Source organism: Salmo salar, chromosome ssa01 (assembly GCF_905237065.1).
Source record: "Salmo salar chromosome ssa01, Ssal_v3.1, whole genome shotgun sequence".
Lineage (NCBI taxonomy): Eukaryota > Metazoa > Chordata > Actinopteri > Salmoniformes > Salmonidae > Salmo > Salmo salar.
This window is the reverse complement of record NC_059442.1, coordinates 72,448,037-72,474,975: the sequence shown is the minus strand read 5'-3', so window position 1 is coordinate 72,474,975 and position 26,939 is coordinate 72,448,037. Positions and strand designations below refer to the sequence as shown.

The following is a 26,939-nucleotide window of genomic DNA, read 5'->3' as shown; positions in this document are numbered from 1 at the left end:
AGGCAACTCAGGGTTTGTAGTAAATAGCAATATACCACGGTTCCCCTTCTTTAGGGATGTAGTGGAGTAAAAGTATGCCTAGTCAAAATATAAATAGTAAAGTCAAGTACAGATACCCCCCAAAACGACTTAAGTAGTACTTCAAAGTATTTTTACTTAGTTACTTTAAAACACTGATTGGACATCAGCCACTGATGGTGTACTGTACAAGATCTTTCTTAGGACCCAGCAGATAACCATCAGGCAACGTGAACTTCCAAAAAGAAAGCAGCGAAACTGGGTTCTTTGACGTCAGCTACGTGTGACTATTTTAATTTAAACAGGACAAGATGGCGGAGGTGAGATTGAGCGGGCTGAGTAAGAGGAATCATTTCGAACAAAACCACAAAAGACACGTCTTTGACGAAGGTAACGTTTTATATAGCAAGAAAATATCGGAGTTGGATATGTGCTTGAGACTGACGAACTGAAATGTACCTCGTTTGGAGTTGTTTCTCCTGAGTGTCGAAACCTCCAGTAGCCAAGCTATGTTTTTACTTTTACAGGACCCGGCCAGTGAAAGGTGTATTGTATTGTGTAGCTTAGCTATTAGCTATGCTAGTTAATTCGTCCCCACTTGTGCAGACCAGCCGTCACTCACCTCACCTGGTCCGTCATTTCAGACTACTCGTGTTGCCCGCTGTTCTTCAGCCCCAGACAGTGGGGTACTTTTTGCATTTCATACGAGAGTTGTAATTGACATGCATCTATGGTTGTAGGAACATGTGTTGGCTAAGTAATGTAACGTTATCGAACCAGCTGTCACTAACAGTTTCCTTGCAGTAAGCCCTCTCGAAACCAGTTTCTCCATAGGGTTTTCAGCGGTTAGTTTCGCTGGGTTTCAACGTTTTGTTAACGTCAATCATCACTTGCAAAGCGGTTGTCAAAATAACCTACCCTTATTTTTCATATCAGTAGGATAAAAAATATACAATTCATGTAGCAGATCCATACCCCGTGTGCCTCCAGTTGATGACCTGCACTTCTTCCCCTGTTACGCTTACACAAGCCCCGACTTTCCGACCTGAACATCACTGACTTTTATTTATTTTTTACCAAGTTGTTTTTCTTGAAAATCACCATGACCATCCGATGCAGGTACCATCAGTCTAGTATAATAAAAAAGCACAAACGGATCGATTTTGTGATCATAGCTTGAGTTTTGAAATATGATCTGAGAAGAACGATATTGTCAGGCCAGGCATATAGCCAATATGCTGTGGTAACGTATTAGGCCTGCATACTGCACATAACTGAGCTGTTTTAATTAGATTAATGTTAAAATTGAAGACCTGTTTTCAAAAAAATATATAAATATTTTTGGGGGAATGGTAGATCTCTATTTGCTTTATGACTGCAAAAGTCCTCTTTACACAGGTTGGTGACCACTTGTCTGAAGGCTTGTTTATGTCATACTCGAGGCACTGTTTGTTCAGATAGGAGAGGAAGGGTAGTGCCTGTTGCGCACCGCAACATCGCCCACCTCGCCCTAGAGTCAAAATGTTTACACTATTTAAATGTAATTGTTTAAAACCTGGATGTTTTTATTGAGGTATGTCGTACTGTGTTCCGACCACAGGCATGTTAATATGATTATTTGAACACTTCCTCATACCATTGACACCAGTATTTCTCATGTTCTCAACTTTCTTTCATTGTCCAGCAGCCAAAGACACACTCCTAGTCATATGGTAGTTGCATCTTTAGATCTTCCCATTTTTTTACATTTAGAAAGGATATTTTCATCTCTCATGAAACAGCATGCAGTTGTGGTGCGCATTGGAGAACGATGTTTTCCCGGCAGTTGCATTTTGGAACCTTCACGTTTAGCCAGCCGTGTGCATTGCTGCCCTTATAATGTACAAAAATAAATAAAAAATCAGCAAAATGTTCTGATCTGTTGCATCAGCCTCATTGCTTTAAAAAATATTATTTTTTTTTGTATACTGTGGTTGTATTAATTTGGGATCTATCCTCCCGCAACTGTCCCAGAGTCTGTTTGGAATATTTGTCGGTCTTTACTATTAGCCTACTTCAAAGCTGTGATGCCTGTGAGAATGACCCGATCACGTGACTGGCATTGGCTAATAAGAATTGAGATCTGAGAGAGCATAATGCTGCTTTTAGACGAGGGCCGTAAAAACGTCCTACCAGTCGACATAACAGGACAAGAAAGATGGTGATGGCAAGACAGCACGACGCTATGCGCTGCTATAGTGATTTCAGTAAACATCCAGTAGAAAACAACGCTACTGCAAAAGTTGAAATATTTTAACTCTGGCGGCAAGTCCCAACTACCGTGGCGTCTGACTGCATTTACTGCCAGCCTCAACGACGTTTACTGTTTACTCTAATTGAAAACAATTACATCCCTCTTCAAGCTAGCTTGGCACAACAAGCTTTCTTTTCTTGCTAGCTAACATTCTCTTGTTAACCCTGCTGTTTGGGATATTAAAAGTGGGGTGTTATTAGTTTGAACTCGTTTTTGATTTAGACAACCAGGCCATAAGTTATTTGTGTAAAGTTAGGGACCCTCTGGCTTTTTCTTTGAATCTAATGTTCCCCTCTTGAAATAGCCAGTGGCGACTTTAGTCTTCTTGCAGTGTAACTGAAACCTAGTTCAACTAGGCCTAATGTTAACTGGTCACCAAAGTAGGCTTAATATATAGAAAAGGAAAATCTTTGCTCCTCTGGTTTTGCATTGCTATTCTGTGTCCTTGCGTCAGATTCCTTGATTGAAGCAAGGAGAAAACACCAGATGCGTTTTCTCGCCCCCTCAGGTGTAACGGCTGTCATCAACTCTATTGTAACGTGATAGATGTGTAGCCTTAGCTACATTTTCTCAGCTGTTCTAATCTATTGGTTACACATGGGCAAAATTCCTTTCAACCTTAGCTAACATCTTTCTCACAGAACAGCAGTCACAATCTGGCACAATTATTTGTGTACCAATGTTGATGTGTACAGAAATCAGTCAGCAGGAAAATTGAAGATTCTGAAGATAACACAGGTTATTTTTGACATTTCAGTAATATGTGTCTCTTAAATCCTTTAGCTTTGTGACATGCCACTTGTATAAGTGCAAAATACAGCTGGCTTTGTTTGTGGCAATAGTTAACTCACTGGGGATGCACTTCGTCCTTGGGTTACAGGAGCTTCATTTTATAAGCTGTGCGTACGTATAAAATATACCCCAAAATGTGTGTGCGCCAGTTTTCACGCAAAAGTTGGCATTTATAACAATTTAACTTGACGTAAGAATGTGCTCACCTCACCGCAAACTTTAGACCATGCGTATGCACATCTGCTAGTGGTTGAAATATTGTATTGCGTGTTGGAAAGTAAGTATTTTGTGCAAATGGGGGATATGATAGATTATTCATTAAAAAAATCAAACAAGAATGCAGATGAGCATTTACCCTCTTTGACTCCGGTCCAGAGAGGGAGTTGGCACCAGTCCGCAGTGTCTCCAAAAAGGATAGTGGGACTGGGGTTTTGCTTTGTATGAAATGTTCCTTTCCTCTGATGAAAATTCCCACATAGACACGTGGCTAAGTGTTGTCGTGGCTTCTCAAGGCTTCAGATGTAGTAAAGGGGAGCGGGAGAGCTGTTTCAGATACTGAGCTGAAATGTAGACCTCCATACATGGCCTGCCAATAGACCCTGATCAGGGCTGATGCGATGCAACAGGAGAAAACTGTGGAAAGATAAAAGTAATGATAAGCCTGCACATTTTTGGATACGTCTCAGTTTGCTCAAAGCTAGAGGGATTGGACTGTGTATTAGCCTAACCTCTAGCTTCCCTCAGCAGCACTCGCAGTAAATGGTTTCTTCCCATCAGCCCTATAGGAATGCTCAGCAGCCCAGTCCCTGTAGTGTATGTTTTGGCTCTCGTTTGGCTCCTATAACAGCATTGGCACTTAATTCTGCTGACTACAGCTACTTATTCCACTGCCTTAATGGACGCGTAGAGGGCCCTAGTCCTTGGTCATGACTCGGTTACATTACTCGAGTCATTGGACGAAGGCGTCTTCTTTAGGGGGGGGGAGTTTTTGTTAAGAGCCGCGCCGCTCGGTCTAAACATTAACACACATCACTTGGTACGGTTTTGGAAGCATAATAACCATCTTTCATATCGGTGAGAAATAATGTTAAGGTTAAATTGATAACTTTATAGGGTTAGCGTACCCACATGGCCATATTTCCATGTTACAGTGCTTGTTTAGGGAAAACAGCCAGGTAGTCCACCGATTTTTCCTTCTATCTGCTTTTCTGAACACCTGTGTGTAAACGGAAGACGGACACCACAGACGTGTGGTCACTGAAAAATACTTTTGGCTGCATCTGCTAAAACTGCTTTTAATTTGTGAAATAATTTTGTTGTGGTATGAGTGTAGAGATTTGTTTCTAGAACCTTGACGTTTTAGATGGTGTATTTGGCTGTTTTGTCTTCCATAGCCAATTCACCTTTTAAACAGAATATGTAAGGTCCTTGGACTAAGGAGTAACGTTAGGGGCCTTTAGTCCAATATTGGGCTAAGAGGGGTGTATGTTTGGGTTATCCTTTTATGCTGGACTGACGCGGGACGTTAAGTACCGTCATTTTATATGTGAATAAAGTTCAGAGCAGTCTGGCAACAAGTTAAATGGCTTTACCTGATTCTCCCAGCGACCCTTCCATTTCTCATCCTGACCCTCTATCATGCTACTCCGCACATGTTGCAGGTGATTATTAATCAGACTGGTGTAAATTGCTTGTCTGCCCATGTGTGGAAATACTGAGGTGTCAGGAGCTGGGGCTTTTGTCCTGACTTGTTTGTATATAAATTCAGCTTTACTGTCACTGAGGCTAAAAAACCAACTCTGTGATGGATGTCTGTCTAGCTGTAGAATACATTCATAAACCACTGTTAGTCTCTGGCTTACTGTTTGGTGTGATTTTAGTGTTTGACTTGTCCTCTTTTTTTTTTTTGTACAGCGTTGTTTATCTAGCGGTCTCAAACCTACAGTGAATGCTCTCTGTTGGCAGGCGAGACAGTCAGTACACCAGAATCAGCAGGATGCCTCTTCGGTGTAAGCTCTGCTCCGCAGAATGCTCCGGAGAATGCTGTCCTGTTCTCTCATACCTTCTGTTCGGCAACCCCTCTCCTGGCATCAGCCATAGTTCCCAGTCAGCCCACTGCTGTTCGGCAAAGAACAGCCCAGCACCCAGCGTTCAAACCTGCCTTACACCAAATCCTCACTCTGAGCTTTGGATGGGGTTGTTATTAGGTATGATGGCTGTTCTTCGACGTGTTCAAATCACACACGTCTTGTAAGACTGTCAGCTCTGAGGAAAATGTCAATGGGCAGATTGCCGTTTTCCTTGGAGTCTTGCTTGGTGTTTCTGGTATGTTGTGAACCATACTTTCCAAAGGTCTCCTTGAAACACAACCAGTTTTTTGTTGTTGTCTAATTGCGATGGCAGTTGTAGGATGCTTGTTTGCATGAGCACTAGCAGTCATACCAGTTCCCAGGGTGTTGGTTTAGGCGTTTGTCTACTGTGATAAAGTGACGTCTGATGTAGAGCGATTCTCACACGTTTCTAGAAAGGGAATGCCTTCATTAGACACCCTTTCTGGGAAATATTAAAAAGTAAAACTGAAATGCTTTCCTTTTGTGACATTGATCTCCCTGAGGTTATAGCCTTGATACATAAAATATACTGCGTAGTGTAGGTGCTATAGACACTGGGCCAAGTATGACCATATTAAGGCCTAGTACATTCATCTCACAATACCACTGGCTTTTGTCCCCCTTTCGCCAATACGTTTCCTAATACCCAAGTGTGTGCAGTGCAGGCCTGTGGCAATGTACTGGCAGCATGCAACAAATACCATGGCCAGGAATTGTCATGGAATGTTCAATAATGTGGAAAATGTCTTAGGGTGATTGAAGTTCAGATGCTGGAATCCTCTAAGATAAGACTAACGACTAATTTGTTTTGAGAGGACACCGACTACAGTTCTCTCTAAAACCTTTCCTTGTGATGTTTAAACTACACCATGTGCACTGTTGCCCTCTCCCTGCTCTTAACAGCATGAAACCTGTGTGTCCTGTTCTGTCAGGTGCAGGTGTGGTGGAGGATGTTCCTCTGTCCCTGCCAGATCGGAGGCCTCGTCCCAGGATAGCGCCTCGGGTAGAGGCTGACAGCGAGACAGATGAGTGGGAACAGGCCCCAGAGCTGAGTCATGTTAGGGAGCAGCCAATTGAAGAGGAGCCTGTGGTGGGGTTGGAGGAGAAGGCTCGGCCCATCCAGATAGTCCTGGCCCACGAGGACGACCACAAATTTGAGCTGGACACGGAGGCCCTGGAGAAGCTCCTACTGCAGGAGGATGTCAGAGACCTCAATGTGGTGGTGGTGTCTGTCGCCGGGGCCTTCCGCAAGGGCAAGTCCTTCCTGCTGGACTTCATGCTCCGATACATGCTCAACCAGGTAAAACCAGGTTCACACTTATACCTACAGTACATACAATTCACTGTGTTATATAGAATACTGATATTTCTCTGACTGTGACCTGACCTGGAAAAAAAACTCTGGCCCTACTTCTAGATTAGGCTAAATAAACTCAGGGCCCTAAATGGAGTCGTTCATCACGCAGATCCGGTTGAAGATTTTGTTAAGCAAGAACCAATTTAACAACTTTGTCGATGCTGCCAGCAAGTGCTTTTAACCACAGTTCACAGCAAAAAGACAATCTATTTTCAAGTCATTAACATAACCCTGAGGGTAGTGTGAATTAAAAGGTGTTATGTAACGCTGCAACCTTTTTCAGGGTCATCTCTTGGGTTGTCGGTTCAATACCAACATTTGTAAAGAAGTTTGGAGATCCTGAATTAACCCTTTATTAGAGTCCTGTATTCCCAGATTAATGAGACACTTACACACCTTATTGTCTGCTGCACATAATGTCCATCTAGGGGTTTATAAAACCGCTGTAACAGGAAGTCAGCTAATGGCTCTACATAGATATTATTCAAAAATTTTTCCATTGGGATACATTTAGTGGTGTGAAATTCCTTCAGGCTCTTTACTTCCCCCAAAATACATCTTCCATTCCTAGACTGCTAGATTATCGCTATCTTCATGTCATTTCACACACATTTTTATATATATAGTGTGTGTGGACACCTCTTTTTAAATTAGTTGGTTCGGCTATTTCAGCCACATGCGTTGCTATCAAATGTATTTATATACCCCTTCTTACATCAGCTGATATCTCAAAGTGCTGTACAGAAACCCAGCCTAAAACCCCAAACAGCAAGCAATGCAGGTGTAGAAGCACGGTGGCTAGGAAAAACTCCCTAGAAAGGCCAAAACCTAGGAAGAAACCTAGAGCGGAACCAGGTTATGAGGGGTGGCCAGTCCTCTTCTGGCTGTGCCTGGTGGAGATTATAACAGCACATGGCCAAGATGTTCATAAATGACCAGCATGGTCAAATAATAATCATAGTAGTTGTCAAGGGTGCAACAAGTCAGTAACACAAGAGTAAGTGTCAGTTGGCTTTTTCCACAGCCGATCTTTGAGAGTATCTCTACCGCTCCTGCTGTCTCTAGAGAGTTGAAAAAAGCAGGTCTGGGACAGGTAGCACGTCCGGTGAACAGGTCAGGGTTCCATAGCTGCAGGCAGAACAGTTGGAACTGGAGCAGCAGCACGGCCAGGTGAACTGGGGACAGCATGGAGTCATCAAGCCAGGTAGTCCTGAGGCATGGTCCTAGGGCTCAGGTCCTCCGAGAGAGAGAAAGAGAGAGAAAGAAAGAGAGAGAATTAGAGAGAGCATATTTAAATTCACACAGGACACCGGATAAGACAAGAGAAATACTCCAGATGTAACAGACTGACCCTAGCCCCCCGACACATAAACTACTGCAGCATAAATACTGGAGGCTGAGACAGGAGGGATCAGAAGACACTGTGGCCCCATCCGATGATACCCCCGGACAGGGCCAAACAGGCAGGATATAACCCCACCCACTTTGCCAAAGCACAGCCCCCACACCACTAGAGGGATGTCTCCAACCACCAACTTACCGTCCTAAGACAAGGCCAAGTATAGCCCAAAGATCTCCGCCACGGCACTGCTAGAGTTGCCCCGGTCAACTGGAAGTGCTGTTATTGTGAAGTGGAAACATTTAGGAGCAACAACGGCTCAGCCGCAAAGTGGCAGACCACCGACTGCTGAAGTGCATAGCCCGTAAAAATCGGTTGTCCTCGGTTGCAGCACTGACTACAGAGTTCCAAACTGCCTCTGGAAGCAACTTCAGCACAATAACTTTGTCGGGAGCTTCATGAAATGGGGATTCCATGGCCGAGCAGCCGCACACAAGTTTAAAATCACCATGCACAATGCCAAGCTCCAGCTGGAGTGGTGTAACGCTCCCTGCCAGTGGACTCTGTAGCAGTGGAAGCGCGTTCTCTGGTTTGATGAATCACTCTTCATCTGGCAGTCCGACGGACAAATCTGGGTTTGGCGGATGCCAGGAGAATGCTGCCTGACTGCGTAGTGCCAACTGTAAAGTTTGGAGGAGGAATAATGGTCCGGGGCTGTTTTAAAAAAAAAAAAATGTATGTGTATATATTGTGGCAAAGAAGGGGGTCGAGTGATAAATGGTGGATATGTGAGGGCAGAACTAATAAACGGGCTCTGCCCGATCACTAAAATGGCCACCCCGATCAGAACTACAGATCACAAAATGGCCGACTGCCAAAACTACAATTCCCAGGAGCAAGGGGAACCCTCAGAAGGTGGAGCCGACCCACAGATAAAGGGTCAAGAAAAACCAGGAAGGGAGAGAGGGCGGGAAGGATCTATGAACCATAGAGAAAGAGACAATCTACATTGGCTGGTTTTACCGTGTACGAGCTGGACTGTTTTGGATTTACCTGTTGGCGTTTAGACCTGGACCTACCGAGAACCAGATTTGTGTACCGAACCCTGCTATCCTTGACCTTACCTGCGGCCTGGGTGGACCAGGACAGCGAAACAAACACACAGGTACTGTCATGTTCGAAATAACTTTCATTCTGGGCTGACTTTGGTGACAGTTTCCCACTTAATTTGTGACAAACGCTCCTAACTTTGAAGAGGTTTGCCACAATATATGGATGGTTTGGGCTAGGCCCCTTAGTTTCAGTGAAGGGATATCTTAACACTACAGAATACAATGCCATTCTAGATTATTCCGTGCTTCCAACTTTATGGCAACCATTTGGGAAGGCACTTCCCTCTTGCAGCATGACAATGCCCCTGTGCACAAACCCCATCGAACACCTTTTGGATGAATTGGAACGCTGACTACAAGCCAAGCTTAATCGCCCAGTATCTGTGCCCGACCTCACTAATGCTCTTGTGGCTGAATGAAAGTCTCCGTAGCAATGTTCCAACATCTAGTGGAAAGCCTTCCCAGAAAAGTGGAGGCTGTTATTGCAGCAAAGGGAGGACCAACTCCATATTAATGCCCATGATTTTGGAATGAGATGTTTGATAAGCAGGTGTCCACATACTTTTGGTCATGTAGTGTATGTCAGGAAACTTGGGAAAGGGATATCATTATATTCTGCTCTTTTAAATAGTTTTTTTCAGACTCCAGTCACCAAGTCAGACTGTTCTCACCAAGTCTAGGTCCAAAATGCTCCTTATCAGCTTCTACCCCTAAGCCTACTGAAAAATGAATAAAATTGACTATTTTTAATAGATTTTCTCCCCCCCTGTTTTTACGCTGCTGCTAATCACTGTTTATTAGCTCTCAATTTACACCTACCAACATGTACAAATGATCTTGACTAACCAGTACCCCCGCACATTGACGCGGTATCGGTCAATGATTTGATTTGAAGCTGCCTCACACTCAATGTCACTGTAGACTGCTGCTAGATTCCCTGCCTACCTGGGTCTGTTAATCTCAAGTCTGAGACACTGAATGAGCTGAGGACAGAAGTAAAGTCTGACAAAATGGCTCGCAGTGATTGCTTATTGTTTTCTTTGAGACGACGATGCACTCAATCTCATCCAGGGTCAGGTTTTCAGGATTGCTCTGTGTTGCACTAGTTCCAGTCCAGAATGAACCGAAAGAACTGCAGAGATCGTTGAGTATCCGCCATGTTATTCTCCAGCAGGTTATAACCTGTAGATTAATCATTTAATTTCCTCCTGGTGTCTGCACATCTGTGCTCTTTTTATGGCCTAGAATTTGAACACTCCATTCCAGTCACGTTGCCTGCTGGAGAGAGTCTGCTCTTCCGTGTGTGTGGCAGTTAGATTGACTGACTGGACTGGTTGACATCCACAGAGGGAGGAGACCGAGAGACAATAGAACTAAAGCTTGTTATCTAAAGTCTGCTCTTGCACGCACTAATATTCTTGTTTAATTGCACTGTCGGATTTCTTTTTAACCCTCGTCAATTTCTGTGGTCCTGTGGAAATCACGGGGGGGCACACAATGCAAATAGTCTGGTTGCCATTTGATTACCTGTTCAGGAGTCTTATGGCTTGGGGGTGGAAACTGTTGAGAAGCCTTTTTGTCCTTGACTTGGCACTGCGGTACCGCTTGCCATGCGGTAGTAGAGAACAGTCTGACTGGGGTGGCTGCGGTCTTTGACAATTTCTAGGCCCTTCCTCTGACACAGCCTGGTGTAGAGGTCCTGGATGGCAGGCAGCTTAGCCAGTGATGTACTGGGCCGTACGCACTACCCTCTGTAGTGCCTTGCGGTCAGAGGCCGAGCAATTGCCTTACCAGGCAGTGATGCAACCAGTCAGGATGCTCTCGATGTTGCAGCTGTAGGACCTTTTGAGGATCTCAGGACCCATGCCAAATCTTTTCAGTCTCCTGAGGGGGAATAGGTTTTGTCGTGCCCTCTTCACGACTGTGTTGGTGTGTTTGGACCATTCTAGTTTGTTGATGTGGACACCGAGGAACTTTAAGCTCTCAACCTGCTCCACTACAGCCCTGTCGATGAGACTGGGGCTGTGCTCGGTCCTCCTTTTCCTGTAGTCCACAGTCATCTCCTTAGTCTTGGTTACGTTGAGGGATGGGTTGTTATTCTGGTACCACACGGCCAGGTCTCTGACCTCCTCCCTATAGTCTCGTCATTGTCTGTGATCAGGCCTACCACTGTGTCGTCTGCAAACTTGATGGTGTTGGAGCGGTGCCTGGCCATGCAGTCGTGGGGTGAACAGGGAGTACAGGAGGGGACTGAGCACGCACCCCTGTGGGGCTCCAGTGTTGAGGATCAGCGTGGCAGCTGTGTTGCTACCTACCCTCACCACCTGGGGGTGGCCCGTCAGGAAGTCCAGGATCCTGTTGCAGAGGGAGGTGTTTAGTCCCATGATCCTTAGCTTAGTGATGAGCTTCTAATTAGCATAATACAAAAATAAGTTGAACCTAGTTTAAAAAAAAATTGCATGGGTGCCCACAAGCTGCACAACTTGTCTGAAAGTAGCCTAGTACCAGTTATAAAAAAAAATATGGAAGCGTGTGTGTTTTCCTGATCTTTCATATCTGACGATATTTATAACTAAACCAAGATGGTTAATCTGTGTTTACAGTGGGAGCAAATTAAACATAGTGGGCAGAACAAGCAAGGTGGGCCGAGCACGAGCTAGCGAAATCCTATTGGCGCATTGTATGTATTTCCGTTAAGGAACTCCACTTCTGAAGTGTGCGTGTGCACAAATTCAATTTGTTTAACTTTGGCGACGCGTCAAGTCTATAAAACTTAGTGCATTGCATTTTTGGGAACATAAAAATGTATTGATCAGATGAGAAAATTAGCAGAATGTCGGCCTTTCACGTAGTTCCATTCTCTCCCAATACCTGTGACTGGATTTTCCTCTCATTACCATATTTGGTTGCGAGAATACAGTGCCTTCCATCTATTCATTCCCCTTGGCTTTTTTTCGTATTTTGTTGCATTACAACCTGTAATTTTAATGGAATTTTATTAGGATTTTATGTAATGGACATACACAATAGTCCAAATTGGTGAAATGCAATAAAATTGTTTTAAAGGTGAGGAGATTGTTAAATAAGATCTGGTGCAACCAATTACCTTCAGCAGTCACATAATTAGTTAGATTGCACACGGGTCACATGGTCGGTCACATGCTCTCTCTCTCAGCAAAAAAAGAAACGACCCTGTCTTTAAAATAATTTGTAAAAATCTAAATATCTTCATTGTAAAGGGTTTAAACACTGCCCATGCTTGTTCAATGAACCATAAACAATTAATGAACATGCACCTGTGGAACGGTCATTAAGACCCTAACAGCTTACAGACGGTAGGCAATTAAGGTCAGTTATGAAAACTTAGGACACTGAAGAGGCCTTTCTACTGACTCTGACCAAACACCAAAATAAATGTGGTACCCTTCCTGCAGGCTGATCCTGACATGACCCTCCAGCATGACAATGCCACCACGCACAGAACGAGCAGTATGGCTGATTTCCTGCAAGAAAGGAATGTCAATGTTCTGCCATGGCCAGCGAAGAGCCCGGATCTCAATCCCATTGAGCACCTCTGGGACCTGTTTGAATCGAAGGGTGAGGGCTAGAGCCATTTCCCCCCCAGAAATGTCCGGGAACTTGCAGGTTCCTTGGTGGAAGAGTGGGGTAACATCTCACAGCAAGAACTGGCAAATCTGGTGCAGTCCATGAGGAGATGCACTGCAGTACTTAATGCAGCTCGTGGCCACACCAGAAACCGATTGACCCCCCCCTTGTTCAGGGACACATTATTCCATTTCTGTTAGTCACATGTCTGTGGAACTTGTTCAGTTTGTCTGTTGAATCTTATGTTCATACAAATATTTACACATGTTAAGTTTGAAAATAAACACAGTTGGCAGTGAGGACGTTTTCTTTTTTGAGTTCATGTGTATATATCTCTGTTCTGAAAGGCCCCAGAGTCTGCAACACCACTAAGCAAGGCGCATCACCAAGCAAGCAGCACCATGAAGACCAAGGAGCTCTCCAAACAGGTCAGGGACCAAGTTGTGGAGAAGTACAGATCAGGGTTGGGTTATTAAAATATATCTGAAACTTTGAACAGCCCACGGAGCACCATTTAAATCCATTATTCAAAAATGGAAAGAATATGGCACCACAGCAAACCTGCCAAGAGAGCCACCCACAAACTCACAGACCAGGCAAGGAGGGCATTAATCAGAGAGGCAACAAAGGGACCAAAGATAACCCTGAAGGAGCTGCAAAGCTCCACAGCGGAGATTGAAGTATCTGTCCACTTTAAGCCGCACACGCCACATAGCTGGGCTTTACGGAAGAGTGGCCAGAAAAAAAAACATTGCTTAAAGAAGAAAAAAATAAGCAAACATGTTTGGTGTTTGCTAAACGGCATGTGGGAGACTCCCCAAACACATGGAAGAAGGTACTCGGGGTCAGATGAGACTAAAATTTAGCTTTTTGGCCATCAAGGAAAACACTCTGGCACAAACCCAACACCTCTCATCACCCCGAGAGCACCATCCCCACAGTGACGCGTGGTGGCAGCATCATGCTGTGGGGATGTTTTTCATCGGCAGGGACTGGGAATCTGGTAAGGAATTATGGATGGCACTAAATACAGGGAAATTCTTGAGGGAAACCTGTTTCAGTTTTCCTGAGACTGGGACGGAGGTTCACCTTCCAGCAGGACAATGACCCTAAGCATAGTGCTAAAGCATCACTCGAGTGGTTTAAGGGAAAACATTTAAATGTCTTGGAATGGTCTAGTCAAAGCCCAGACCTCAATCCAATTTGAGAATCTGTGGTATGATACAAAGATTGCTGTACACCAGCGGAACCCATCCAACTTGAAGGAGCTGGAGCATTTTTGCCTTGAATGGGCAAAAATCCCAGTGGCTAGATGTACGAAGCTTATAGAGACATACCCCCAAGAGACTTGCAGCTGTAATTGCTGCAAAAGTTGGCTCTACAAAGTATTGACTTTGGGGGGGGGTGAATAGTTATACACGCTCAAGTTTTCTGTTCCTCTTATTTCTTGTTTGTCACCCCCAAAAAATAATTTGCGTAAATCAAATGATACAAACCCCCCCAAAAAATCTATTTTAATTCCAGGTTGTAAGGCAACAAAATAGGAAAAATGCCGAGGGGGGTGAATACTTTCGCAAGCAACTGTAGATTTCAAACGGATGCTTTAGCATTATAGCCCTGTGACATGGCTGGGTTACCCCTTCTGTCTATGGTATACATCTCAGATATAGTACAGACACTTCAAAACAAACTTCCTTTAGAATATACATTTTTACTTATGTTTTTTTTGTGCATGAATCTGTTTATTCAGTGCGTTTTTATGTGCTAATAGCAGTGAGGCCAAATGTTTAATCAAATAATTGTATGCATTTTCTATCTACTTAAAGGGGTCCTAAAATTCCAAACCGTTTGTCTACATGTTCCTTGGTATGACCATCTTAACAATTCCATTAGTTAGCTTAGAAGGGGAAACACTGGGCCGCATACTCTTGTCGTACCAAGGAGCTACAGTTTTGCATAATTAGTTACTTTCAGTCAAATCACATTGTAGGCTACTACACCTGCAACATTGCATTACTCTTCCATTTTCTACAGGGATTTGTCGGCACTTGTAGAGTAACTCGCACACTTCTAATGGCCTTGTTTTCATAACAGCCTTCAGACTTAAGCTTTATTTTTTTGGACCAGGGGGTTCAAATTAATTCCATGGAAGGCCTAGTGTCGTAATTTTTTTAAATTAAGACCTAGACAACCAGGTCAAAACAAATGTTATCACATGCGCCAAATACAATCGGTGTAGACCATACTGTGAAATGCTTACATACCAGCCCTTAACCAGCAATGCATTTTTTTAAGAAAATACCTTAAGTAAGAATAACAAATAAAGAGCAGCATTAAATGACAATAGCGGGTCTATATTCACGGGGGTACCGGTACAGAGTCAATGTGCGTGGGCACAGGTGTCGAGGTAATGTACATGTAGGTAGTTATTAAAGAGAAGGTGAGGGGAGTTCTTTGATAATTAGTCACCTTAATTCATCAGTCAATTACAAGGGATGAGTGTGAACCATCACACTCAGTCCTCCGTGGAATGGGTTTGACATGTGGCCTAGACTGAACGGAGTTTGACATGTTGCATTTGGCACAGGCTGTTCTGTAAAATTAGCCCGATTATCTCAGGCGGACTAGTACTAAGGATGATACTACAGTGATCTCCGGTGGTGGTAATTTGCAAATGCATGTACTAAATTTTTATTTTTATTTTATAACTGTAGGGCTTTTACCACATTACCTACATGACACACACACACACACACACACTTGCCCACAGAAATCAATAACTTAGTTTAGGTTTTCTATACCTATGACTCTGTTTTCTTGTCCTCTCACAGCAGCAGGAGCAGTCAGACTCGTGGGTGGGGGGTGATGATGATCCTCTGACAGGGTTCAGCTGGAGAGGAGGCTGTGAGAGGGAGACCACAGGGATCCAGGTCTGGAGTCAGGTGTTTGTGGTCAACAAGCCAGATGGGAGCAAGGTGAACCTTACTCTGACACACAACCATTGAAATTGAGAGGAACTGTCTTAATATGTTTATGATCTTATGTCCATCTCTGCAACTCATATTGGCTGTACTTTCGTTAAGTGGATTTCCATCATGTCTTGATCAACTAAAGGTGACTTGCAGTATCCTAACCCTCGACAGGTTGCTGTTCTGTTAGTGGACACACAGGGAGCCTTTGACAGCCAGTCCACCATAAAGGACTGTGCAACAGTTTTTGCCCTGAGCACCATGACCAGCTCTGTACAGGTGAGTCTATGGGATGGACCTGCCTGTGACTGAGTTATTAGTATTTTACTGATCATGTACACAGAAGAGTGCATACATATTGTGCCAGTTGAGTTCCTAGTTCGTTGCTGATTTGAAATTGTATGTTGTCAAGAACTGGCTTACGTACAAAGGATATTTCACGGTATTATTGTGTGTTTTCAGGTGTATAACCTGTCTCAGAATATTCAGGAGGATGACCTTCAGCATCTCCAGGTATGTTCGTCAGTCCTCCTCACCTTAATAAGAACGTTACACATTTTAGTGTTTGAAAACAATCTTGGGGCTATGATGACTAACATCCATTGTCTTTACTCCGTATGTTTAGCTCTTCACAGAATACGGCCGGCTTGCTTTGGAGGAAATCTATCTAAAACCCTTTCAGGTATGTTACTGTTCTGAAAATTGATATTCTTTCTTCAATATACTCAACAGTTTTGACGAGCACATTTGTCCATTCTGAGCACTGATTCTCAGTAACCCTGTGTTCCAGTCACTCATGTTCCTGATCAGAGACTGGAGCTATCCATACGAACACAACTATGGACTGGAGGGAGGGAACCGCTTTCTAGAGAAGAGGCTGCAGGTAGGTCTGGAGGAGAGAATGAGGCCCGTGAAGGGTAATTCTAAAATGGGCTTCTCCAAATTTAAACATGGTGTCTAGTCCAGTGTGGCTTTTCAGGAGAGGAATTTCCACTACAGTTCTGAACAAAATTAGTTTGAATTCAAAATCTTGGATGAATTGTAATGAGTAATTTTGTTCAGTTTAGCTCTGAATGGAAGGAGACTTGCAGTATCACTTCTTAGAGGAGGATCTGGAAGTGTAGATATCATACCACTCACTGTATGCCATGTGTTGGGTAGCATGTAACAGCTGAGCCGTCTTACTGGGTTGCATGTAACAGCTGAGCCGCGTGTATGGAAGCGTTGACTTGTGTTATGTTGGGTATCATGTTCCAATTGGGCCAACGGCCGCTTGTGGGGTAACATTGGACAAAAGACCAGTGTCTTTCTTGGATATTATGTAACAGCTGTGTCGCTTTGTTTCTGCAGGTGAAACAGAACCAGCACGAGGAGCTGCAGACCGTGAGGAAACATATCCACTCCTGCTTCTCCAACATCGGTTGCTTCCTACTGCCCCACCCTGGCCTCAAGGTGGCCACTAACCCCATGTTTGACGGAAGATTAAAAGGTGAGGCCTTGCACTACGGAGAATTATCCTTTCCACCCCCTGACCCCCGTCCATATGACACTAACCCCATCCACCCGACATTATCCCATCCTCAGTGACTCCCTGACCCTTTTCTGAAATACTGAAGTGGAGAGGAAGCTTAGTTAACCCCGGGATGGAGACAGCTCTGGGCTTTACAATGCTTCTGACTGTTTGTGTAGACATTGATGGTGACTTCAAGGAGGCGCTGGGCAATCTGGTGCCTTTACTGCTGGCTCCTGAGAACCTGGTGGAGAAAGAGATTGGAGGGGCGAAAGTGACCTGCAGAGATCTAGTGGAGTATTTTAAGGCGAGTAAGCGCTCTGCCTCTCCCATGGCAACACGAATACTGGAAATGCCTGAAAGTGTTCTAAAAATGTCTTCTCTTTACAACGGAAATTAATTTCTCTACATTTACTTCCCAGGCCTATATAAAGATCTATCAAGGGGAGGAGCTTCCTCATCCCAAGTCAATGTTACAGGTCTGTATTGGTTTGCTCAACATTGATGTTAATAGTTTTGAGCAAGCCTGTGGAGTCTCTTATTCCGCTCAAACCCTCCCGAGTTTGACTGTGCTCATATTTTCTTCCATGTTACCTAGGCAACGGCTGAAGCCAACAACCTTACAGCGGTTGCTGGAGCAAAAGACATGTACAGCAAAAGCATGGAAATGGTAGGTTTGTTCATCCCTAGTTTGTCAGTGTAATTTTGTTTGGTTTCTGAACTGTGGTGTTTCGCTGGTAGGTGTGTGGAGGGGACAAGCCCTACATCGCCCCTGCAGACCTGGAACGTTGCCACGAGGAGGTCAAGGAGTGCTCGTTGCGTCAGTTCCGCTCCGTGAAGAAGATGGGCGGAGAGGACTTCTGCAAGAAATACCAGGAGCAGCTAGAGGGTGAGCTGGATGAGGCCTACTCCAACTTCCACAAGCACAACGAGGGCAAGAACATCTTCTACGCCGCACGCACGCCCGCAACGCTGTTCGTCGTCATGTTCGCCACCTACATCGTCTCAGGGCTGACCGGCTTCATCGGAATGAACACTATTGCCATGCTGGCCGACCTGGTCATGGGCATGGCCCTCATGATGCTCTGCATGTGGGCCTATGTAAAATACTCAGGGGAGTTCAGAGATGTGGGCACCATCATAGACCTGTTGGCAGAGACACTCTGGGAACAGGTGGGTGTTTTCATGTTAAAGATGGAAGTATGGATAAGTGAATTAGAGTACTGTAAGTGTTTTTGTTTAAGATGAGTGACTTTCCAGAATTCCTCGTTGTCTCCCCTGTCTGTGACATTGATTCCCTTCCCTCAGATTCCAGATTTCTAGGGGCCCTCTAGTTCCTCATTAGCCCCGAACTCTATCTAGCTAACAAAATGGCTACATGGACTATCTGAGTTGACCCTTATATTTTTTTGTTGCCCTGTCTCTATTCACACATTCAGGACTCTACGCACGCACACACACACCCATACAATCATATATGCTACTGCATCGCTATCTGTTTAGCCTTGTCACCTTACCCCTATACATATCTACCTCTATCTGTCCAGTATCCCTGCACATCGTAAATATAGAATTGGAACTGACCCTGTGTGCAGTCGGAAAGTATTCAGACCCCTTCACTTTTTCCAGATTTTGTTACAATACAGCCTAATTATAAAATCGATTAAGATAAATTAAAAAATCCTCATCAATTACAAACAATACCCCCATAATGACAAAGCAAAAATGGGTTTAGAAGTTTTTGCAAATGTATTAAACATAAGTATTCAGACCCTTTGCTATGAGACTTGAAATTGAGCTCAGGTGAATCCTGTTTCTATTGATCATCCTTGATGTTTCTACAACTTGATTGGAGTCCACTTGTGGTAAATTCAATTGATTGGACATGATTTGGAAAGGGGCACACCTGTCTATATAAGGTCCCACAGTTGACAGTGCATGTCAGCGCAAAAACCAAGCCATAAGGTTGGTGAAATTGTCCATAGAGCTCTGAGACAGGATTGTGTCGAGGCACAGATCTAAAACATTGCAGCATTGAAGGTCCCTAAGAACACAGTGGCCTCCATCATTCTTAAATGGAAGAAGTTTGGAACCACCAAGACTCTTCTTAGAGCTGGCCGCCCAGCCAAACTGAGCAATCGGGGGAGAAGGGCCTTGGTCAGGGAAGTGACCAAGAACACAATGGTCACTCTGACAGAGCTCAAGAGTTCCTATGTGGAGACGGTTGTTCTTCTGGAAGTTTTTCCTGTCTCTGCAGCACTCCAACAATCAGGCCTTTTAGAGTGGCCAGACGGAAGCCACTCCTGAGTAAAAGGCACATGACAGCCTGCTTGGAGTTTGCCAAAAGGCACCTAAAGGACTTTGACCATGAGAAACAAGATTCTCTGGTCTGATGAAACCAAGATTGAACTCTTTGCCCTTAATGCTAAGCGTCACGTCTCAAGGAAACCAGGCACTGCTCATCACATGGCCAATACCATCCCTACAGGGAACTGTGGTGGCAGCATCATGCTGTGGGGATGTTTTTCAGCGGCAGGGACTGGGAGACTAGTCAGGATCAAGGGAAAAATGAACAGAGCAAAGTACAGCAAGTTCCTTGATGAAAACCTGCTCAGGACCTCAGACTGGAGCGACGGTTCACCTTCCAACAGGACAATGAACCTAAGCACACAGCCAACGCAGGAGTGGCTTCAGGGCAAGTTTCTGAATGTCCTTGAGTGGCCCAGCCAGAACCGGACTTGAATCTGATCTAACATCTCTGGAAGGAACTGAAAGCAGCTGTGCACCCATCCAACCTGACAGAGCTTGATAGGATCTGCAGAGAAGGGGAGACACACTCCAAATACAGGTGTACTAAGCTTGAAGCATCATACCCAAGAAGACTCAAGGCTGTAATTGCTGCCAACAGTGCTTCAACAAAGTACTTAAGTAAATGTGATTCTAATTTTTTTAATACATTTGCTAAAAATTCTAAACCTGTTTTTGCCTTGTCATTATGGGGTACCGTGTGTAGATTGTGGGGGGGACAATTTAATCAATTTTAGAATAAGGCTATATCGTAACAAAATCTATGAAAAAATGGGGTCAATATACTTTATGGCTTACTAGTTTTTATTAACTTATTTTTTTTTTTTACCTTTGGTTACTGCATTGTTGGGTTTAGAGCTTGCAAGAAAGGCATTTAAGTATACTTGTGAATGTGACGTTAACTGTCTTTCTTTACTATCCAATCAGCCTTCAGCCTGCCCTTTCTCTGTCCAATCAGCTGGTGATCTGTTTGTCTTTAATCTGATCTTGCTCTCCCTCTCCTCTCTGCCTCACAGAGGACTTCCAGAAAGGTGAGAGGTGGAGGTTTACCTTCCTGCCCATGTTCCTGGTGCAGTTCAGTGTACTCTTTGTCTTTGGTTGTTTGGGTGTCTCTCTGCTGACGTTGCTCTTCTCTGCTAATTCCTCACCTCCCGTCTCCAGGTGCTTTCCAAACTCTTCGAGTCGGCCAAGAGTCGAATCACATGGAGCTTTTTCCTACCAGCATCACAGAGAAAGAGACTATCCTCAAACAACAATGACAAGACTGACTAACTAGCCTTTCTGGCTAGCTGCTTGGCTCTTTATTTCCAAATGCATCTGCATTCTGCTCTTGTCATTCCTTGTGGCCTATGGGGCTGGTCTTAATTATAGGGATGCTGTCTGCCTGGTTCACCCTACATGTAGAGCGCAGGTTGGCACTCTACCTACTCTTCTGATTGTAAATACAGCATAAATCATCTTGACACTTGATAGATATTTTTTCAGTTGCCATGATCTGAGTTACATTGAATTCTTGTTTTAAACGATCATTGTTTTCGGTCTGCATGTTGGACAGTAAATATTTTTTCACTCCTTTCTTTCGATCCCTTTGTCCTTATTGTCATGTTCTTTTCTATTGATTTTGATTCAGTCATGTCCCCCTGTGCTCTCTCCTCTCCAGGTGTTGAAGCCTCTGAGTGAGCAATATATGGAGGATAACGTTAGACAGACTGTGGTCAACTCCATCAGAGCCAGTCTGACAGAACAGGTCACGCAGCACGCCAAGTCACACTGACCCCCCCCGCCATCCACTCACCCACTCAGTGTGCTAAGCCCTAGAACTGTGCAAACCAAAGTATACCCACCCCCGTCTGCTGTAGTGTCCTGTTACTGCTGGCTTCTCTATCAGATCCCTTCTGTTGGGAGGTGGACAATCAGTGAGTTAAGTGGAGTTGCCAGTCTTCTCCTGCCTTTACCAAAATTGGACCCATTTCTCGAATGTGCCATTTTGTAGATGCAACCCCACCCACACCCAGGATTTTAAATGAAGAGTTGTCAGTTTTGCTGGCCCGGTTTTAGTTTCTAATACTGTCATTAAACAGATTGCAGTTGCTTGGGTTTCAAGGGAAATTCAGGAAAATGCAGCTCTGACGCTGTGCCTTTGGAAGCAAGCTGAACTATCTGCATGGTCATATACTGTAGCCAGTCTGTTCCTCCCCATCTTCTGTTATTTTTTGGTTTTTAACTGTGGTGGATTTAGGAAGCATTTGAGCCTCATTGTTTAAGGTACTGAACTTGCTTTAGCGTCTACCTACCAGTATTAACCACTGCATGGTATTAGGTCAACATAGCATAGCGCTAGAATAGGTCCTAGAGTTAAAGCTATTGGTTAGTGGGGAAATATTCAGACCATTTAACTTGTTTTTCTTAAACCCACAAGTATAGTGGGAGTGATCAAAGGTATTGCAAATCTAGCATGTTTTTCTCTTAATACAGCACTGATCATTTATGCCAACACCTTAGTACCAATTCCATCCACAACTGTCTCGCCTAGGAACGTGCCAGTTTGTGCAGTCTTGTTTTACAAATAAGGCATGATGTATATGACACATTGAAACTTTGTATACATTTTATAGTGTTATGGCTTTTTTGGGGGGATTGGCCTAAGTGATTTGTTATGGAATGTTTTGTGATTGGTCTTACATGTAAAATTGCGCATTTTCTTTCTACTATACCAGTATGTAAACAAACTCGAGGCTAGAGCACTTCAATTCCACCTTGGACAACGCTTTCAGGAATTTGAGTGGGCCGAATGTCTTTTTGCATTTTAATTTTACTGTAATTTATTTTTCAATAATGAGTACATTGACCTTAATGATTAAAATCAATAATTTACTGTTCATGACTCCTTTTTGTTTATTGGAACAAAGGCTAAATTCACAGCATTCCAGTTGATGTCAATACAGTAAGTAGAAAGCCAAGGAAGTTCAACACCAAAGTGAGGTTTGCTATCGTAGAGCTTTGTTTTTGACCTACCTTCCACCCAGTTTACACTGGTTTCATTGATAAGTAAACTAGGCAAATCAGTTAACAAATTCTTATTTACAATGAAGGCCTACCCCAGCCAAACCCTAACCCGGATGACGCTGGGATAATTGTGCGCCACCCTATGGGACTCCACTCACGGCCGGTTGTGATAGACCCTGGTTTGATTCCAGGCAGTAGTGATGCCTCTAGCACAGATGCAGTGCCTTGGAACCCAAAGTTATGGTTTGTCTTTTGGTTGGCGATAGACCCCACAATTCAATCCACTGTCCCTTTTAGTGTTTGATTCTCAAACTACCACAACAGACCTCTTTGTATAAAACGGGGTGTGTGTATATGTAGCCAGAGGGCATTGTCACAAGAAGAGCTGTCCTTGTCCAGGCTGACAATTGGCTGGGACAGAGCAGATATGTTAGTGACACTGCTGCACTGGGAAATGTCTGCCCTTAATGCCAGGATAGTTGTGGTCTAACAAATGAATGACGCACTTGGCTCTACAATGTTAGTTTGTCTACAGACGACAATTAAGGAGGTCCAAAAACACGAAGCAATGTTCTGGCATGGACTATATTCGACATTGTTTAAACTTCAATCCCTTTCCATGTCAGTGTGGGTATGCAATACCTATTGGGGCCAAGAGAGGCAGACCACGTCGTATGTTAAAAACAATTACGGGACTGCTTCATGTCAACTATCTGGTTGACTTTCACTCCAGATGAGAAGACCGACCACATTGTGCTTTTGAAATGGTGCTGTTTGGATGCACACAACTGTTAATATAATTCATATTGGAGAAAAGGCTTCTTAAAGCATGAGAACTTAATTTACCACGTGAAACTCAAAATAAACACTGACAGGCACATTACATTTTTTTATTCATAAAAACAACCTGACATACGATCCAGGCAAATTCAACTTGTACCAACACGTTCTGAAAAGAACTACACAGAACAAACTAGCGCTTACCCCAATTAGTCCACTGTTTGGTCGACCGAGATTGTTTTAGTTGAGCAGTAACAAATATATTTGCGCCCATCTCTGTGAACTAATCCATTGCGGAGGCCTACACAAAAGACAATTGATGCTTGATCTGTAATGTGGTCGGAGGGTTTGACGCAATTGCGAAGTCTTTCCGTTATTGTCTGAGTGGATTAATTGTTTGCAGAGTGCACAACTTATGCTACACTTGTGAGAAACACGTTTATTTTATTTACGAGTTTCGTCAATTTAGCCATTGTTTTAGTTTGGGACGCTCCTGCCAGTGTTAAGGACGTGCAAGTATAGTAGGCCTATAGGCTAACTGGCCTGCGTGCAAATGTGAAATGTGCCCATTTGGGGATTTGACAGTATTTCTGATTGGCTTAACACACCACCACTACTGACATGTGGAGCTTCTTAAAGTAATGTTTTCTTCACCTCAAAACAGCACGTTAATGCTGTCTGTTTTAACATCCATTGCGAACTACAATAGTTCCTGGATGTATTTAAAAAGTTGTTCCTGCCCTCTTCGTTCGTTAACCACTCAGCATGAGGTTAAATGCCATGCTCCGTCCGATCCAGTGGAAACACAAGTAATCAGGTAGGCCCATTTTATCAGCGCTAGACTGATTTAGGTTCCGGTAATCATTTTGTGTGCTGGTACTGTTTATATTCTATAATTGGAAAAGGAACTCAAGCAGTAAAACATTTGAGGTGCCTGTACTCAGCTCCGGTGGGCGCCCGCCAAAACTTAAGCACCACTTCTTATCCCTTGCGCAAATAGCCAGCTGTGTCCCGATCTCACTGGCACCGGAAACTGAGGGCCCAAAATATTCTATACAATGTTGCAAGTTCGCTAGCGCAAGCTTCGGGCCTGACCCAAATTAATAGTTGATACGTTTCAGGATTTTGAAATACGAAGACGTTCCTATAATATAAATTATTCAAGAAAATATGCATATGAAAACCATAACTGGCACGCAGATCGGTAGAAATGTTAAGATAAATTGGCATTACACATGATAAAAAGTTGCTTAGAGGATAGAACAGTGGCGTAAAGTACTACAGTAAAAATACTTTAAAGTACTAAAGTATTTTTTGGGCTATCTGTACTTTTTGCTCCATACATTTTCCCTAACACCCAAAAAGTACTCGTTACATTTCTAATGCATAGCAGGACAGGAAAATTGCTCAATTCACGCATTTATCAAGAGAGCATCCCTAGTCATCCCTATTGCCTCTAATCTGGCGGACTCACTAAACACAGATGTTTCGTTTGTGAATTGTTTGAGTGTGCCCCTGGCTATCTGTAAATGCATACAAAAAAAATGGTACCATCTGGTTTCTTAATATAAAGAATTCGAAAAGATGTACTTTTAATATGCGAATATATTTAAACACCAAATACTTAATTTTACTAAAATAGTATTTTACTGGGTGACTTTTACATGAGTTAAAGTAAAGAGCCTTTAATAGAAAATTACTCAAGTATGAAAATGGTGTACTTTTTCCATCACTGTGAAGGAAAATATAAAACGCAACATGTAAAAAGTGTGTTGGTCTTGAGCTGAAATAAAAAGATGCAAGAAATGTTCCATATGCACAAAAAGCTTATTTCTCTCCAATTTTCAGCACACTTTTGTTTACATCCCTGTTAGTGAGCATTTCTCCTTTGCCAAGATAAATCATCCAGCTGACAGGTGTGGCATATCAAGAAGCTGACTATACAGAATAATCATTACACAGGTGTACCTTGTGTTGGGGACAAAAGGCCACTAAAAAGTGTGCAGTTGTCACACAACATCATGCCACAGATGTCTCAAGTTGAGGGAGAATGCAATTGGCATGCTGACTGCAGGAATGTCCACCAGAGCTGTGGCCTGAGAGTTGAATGTTAATTTCTCGACAGAGGCGGATTAGAGAATTTGGCAGTACATCCAACCTGCCTCTCAACCGCAGGCCCACCACATCAGTTTTTCACCTGCGGGATTGTCTGACCAGCTACCCGGACAGCTGATCAAACTGTGGGTTTGCACAACTGAAGAATTTCTGCACGAACTGTAGAAACCATCTCTAGTTGAAGTATTTCATGCAACTAATAATAAAAAAAGTAGACCTTAGACACTCACTGTAAATAAGACAAATAAAACCCAACATTTTACCACTGATCAACTCTATACGATGGCGCGGTCTGTATTCCCAGTCATGTGAAATCCATAGATTAGGGCCTAATGAATTTATTTAAATTGACTGATTTCCTTACATGACCTGACTCAGTAAAATCTTTGAAATATTTGCATGTTGCGTTGATATTTTTGTTCATTGTAGCTCTGATACAAAATGTTTGGATGATAAACCCGAAAAATGGCACAAACTGACAGAGCAAATGAACGGGTGAGTTTACAAAAACTCTCCTCCCCTCACGTTCACTAGCACAACGCATGTAATTAGTAGCTGTGCTTAAAATACCTTTACATGTCAGGGCAAAGCGCTACCATAATGAGCATTTACACACGGACGTAGGCTGGTAAAACAACTTAATTGAAATTTAAAACCTATTCTAAACTAGAGGGCCCATACAACTCAATGATAACACATACTAAGACATTAGAAGTTGAACAGTTTCACAATCATTTCGCAATCCATATAAATACATGTCCTGCACCATTTAGGGCTCATAGAGGCATTTTGGCCTAAGAGCTGAAATACTCCCTTGAGCTGAGAGCGCTTCTCCAGTCTTCCACCATGTTCCCTGCAGGATGAGAGACATGTTGGCAACTAGAGCACGAGATGAGAGCAGTTACATAGGCAGCTGAACTAGATTAACTTTGCGTTCTTTCAAAATGGAGAGTATTATAATTCAGTGGGAAGAGTGGAAGCACAAACACTCAAGCTCTGAGGCTGGCAGCATCCGAGTGTTGTAGTGTTGCTGCCGTGTGACAGTCAACACAGCAAAGTTCACCACCTCCTCCACCCCTCGTCCTGCACGGCGGGTAGAGGAGCAGACGGTGTTCTGAGGGGTGAGGTGGTGTTGTGGGGACTCCAGGTCTAGATAATGATTCTGAAAACAAAGGACAGGGCAGCTCCAAGAGCCAAACCCAGAGACAGGAAGAACGCCATGATGGTCCCAGCCGTCTCCGCTTCGCATTGTGACACTTTCCTGTATGGAAATAGGAGGGACAAAACACATGATCAAACTAAAACATATTCAAAGATGACAAAAAATGTAATGTGATACAATTTTGTATCACTTATTTTCAATTTAAATCCGTATAATAAAATGATAGCAATACCAATGCTAAACATACAGTCTTGGAACTGTACGTTGACAATGGTTAAGGTAAAATTCAATTACAGTTAATAAAATAATATGCTACAGAAACCAGTGGTTACAAAAAGCTGGACAGTACAAATGATGAACCAGTGCAACGTCATGAGAAGACTGTGGAAGTACAGTGTTTCTCAACCTGTGTTACAGGAACCGGCAAGCTACGGTTCCCTTCTATAGAGTACCTCTTGAAAA

General features: G+C 43.5%; 2 protein-coding genes across 9 annotated transcripts in view; one reads left to right on the top strand and one right to left on the bottom strand.

The window, feature by feature from the left end:
- Nucleotides 1-17: 17 nt before the first annotated feature.
- atl2 (atlastin GTPase 2) lies at nucleotides 18-22,293 on the top strand. Of its 5 annotated transcripts, XM_045721878.1 has the most exons (16): nucleotides 313-408; nucleotides 5,018-5,112; nucleotides 6,153-6,514; nucleotides 15,460-15,603; nucleotides 15,772-15,876; nucleotides 16,060-16,110; nucleotides 16,223-16,279; nucleotides 16,388-16,480; nucleotides 16,948-17,086; nucleotides 17,287-17,414; nucleotides 17,530-17,586; nucleotides 17,706-17,777; nucleotides 17,849-18,280; nucleotides 20,431-20,445; nucleotides 20,576-20,825; nucleotides 21,075-22,293. In XM_045721878.1, the coding sequence occupies exons 2-15, from the start codon at nucleotides 5,052-5,054 to the stop codon at nucleotides 20,684-20,686; spliced, it is 1,827 nt and encodes a 608-aa protein (XP_045577834.1). In that variant the 5' UTR covers nucleotides 313-408; nucleotides 5,018-5,051; the 3' UTR covers nucleotides 20,687-20,825; nucleotides 21,075-22,293. The 5 variants fall into 5 exon arrangements, with proteins under 5 accessions (XP_045577830.1, XP_045577828.1, XP_014061430.2 ...); XM_045721874.1 differs by lacking the exon at nucleotides 5,018-5,112 and having other exon boundaries at nucleotides 18-408; XM_045721872.1 differs by lacking the exon at nucleotides 5,018-5,112 and having other exon boundaries at nucleotides 27-408; nucleotides 6,147-6,514; nucleotides 15,463-15,603.
- Nucleotides 22,294-23,296: 1,003 nt separating this feature from the next.
- Nucleotides 23,297-26,939, bottom strand: part of LOC100196543 (equilibrative nucleoside transporter 1) — a 59,741-nt gene continuing 56,098 nt past the window's right edge. For all 4 annotated transcript variants that reach the window (XM_045721891.1, XM_014205926.2, XM_014205932.2 and 1 more), the window contains one exon: nucleotides 23,297-26,576. In XM_045721891.1, the coding sequence (XP_045577847.1) occupies nucleotides 26,465-26,576 (112 nt within the window). In that variant the 3' untranslated portion in view covers nucleotides 23,297-26,464. The remainder of the gene's footprint in view (nucleotides 26,577-26,939) is intronic.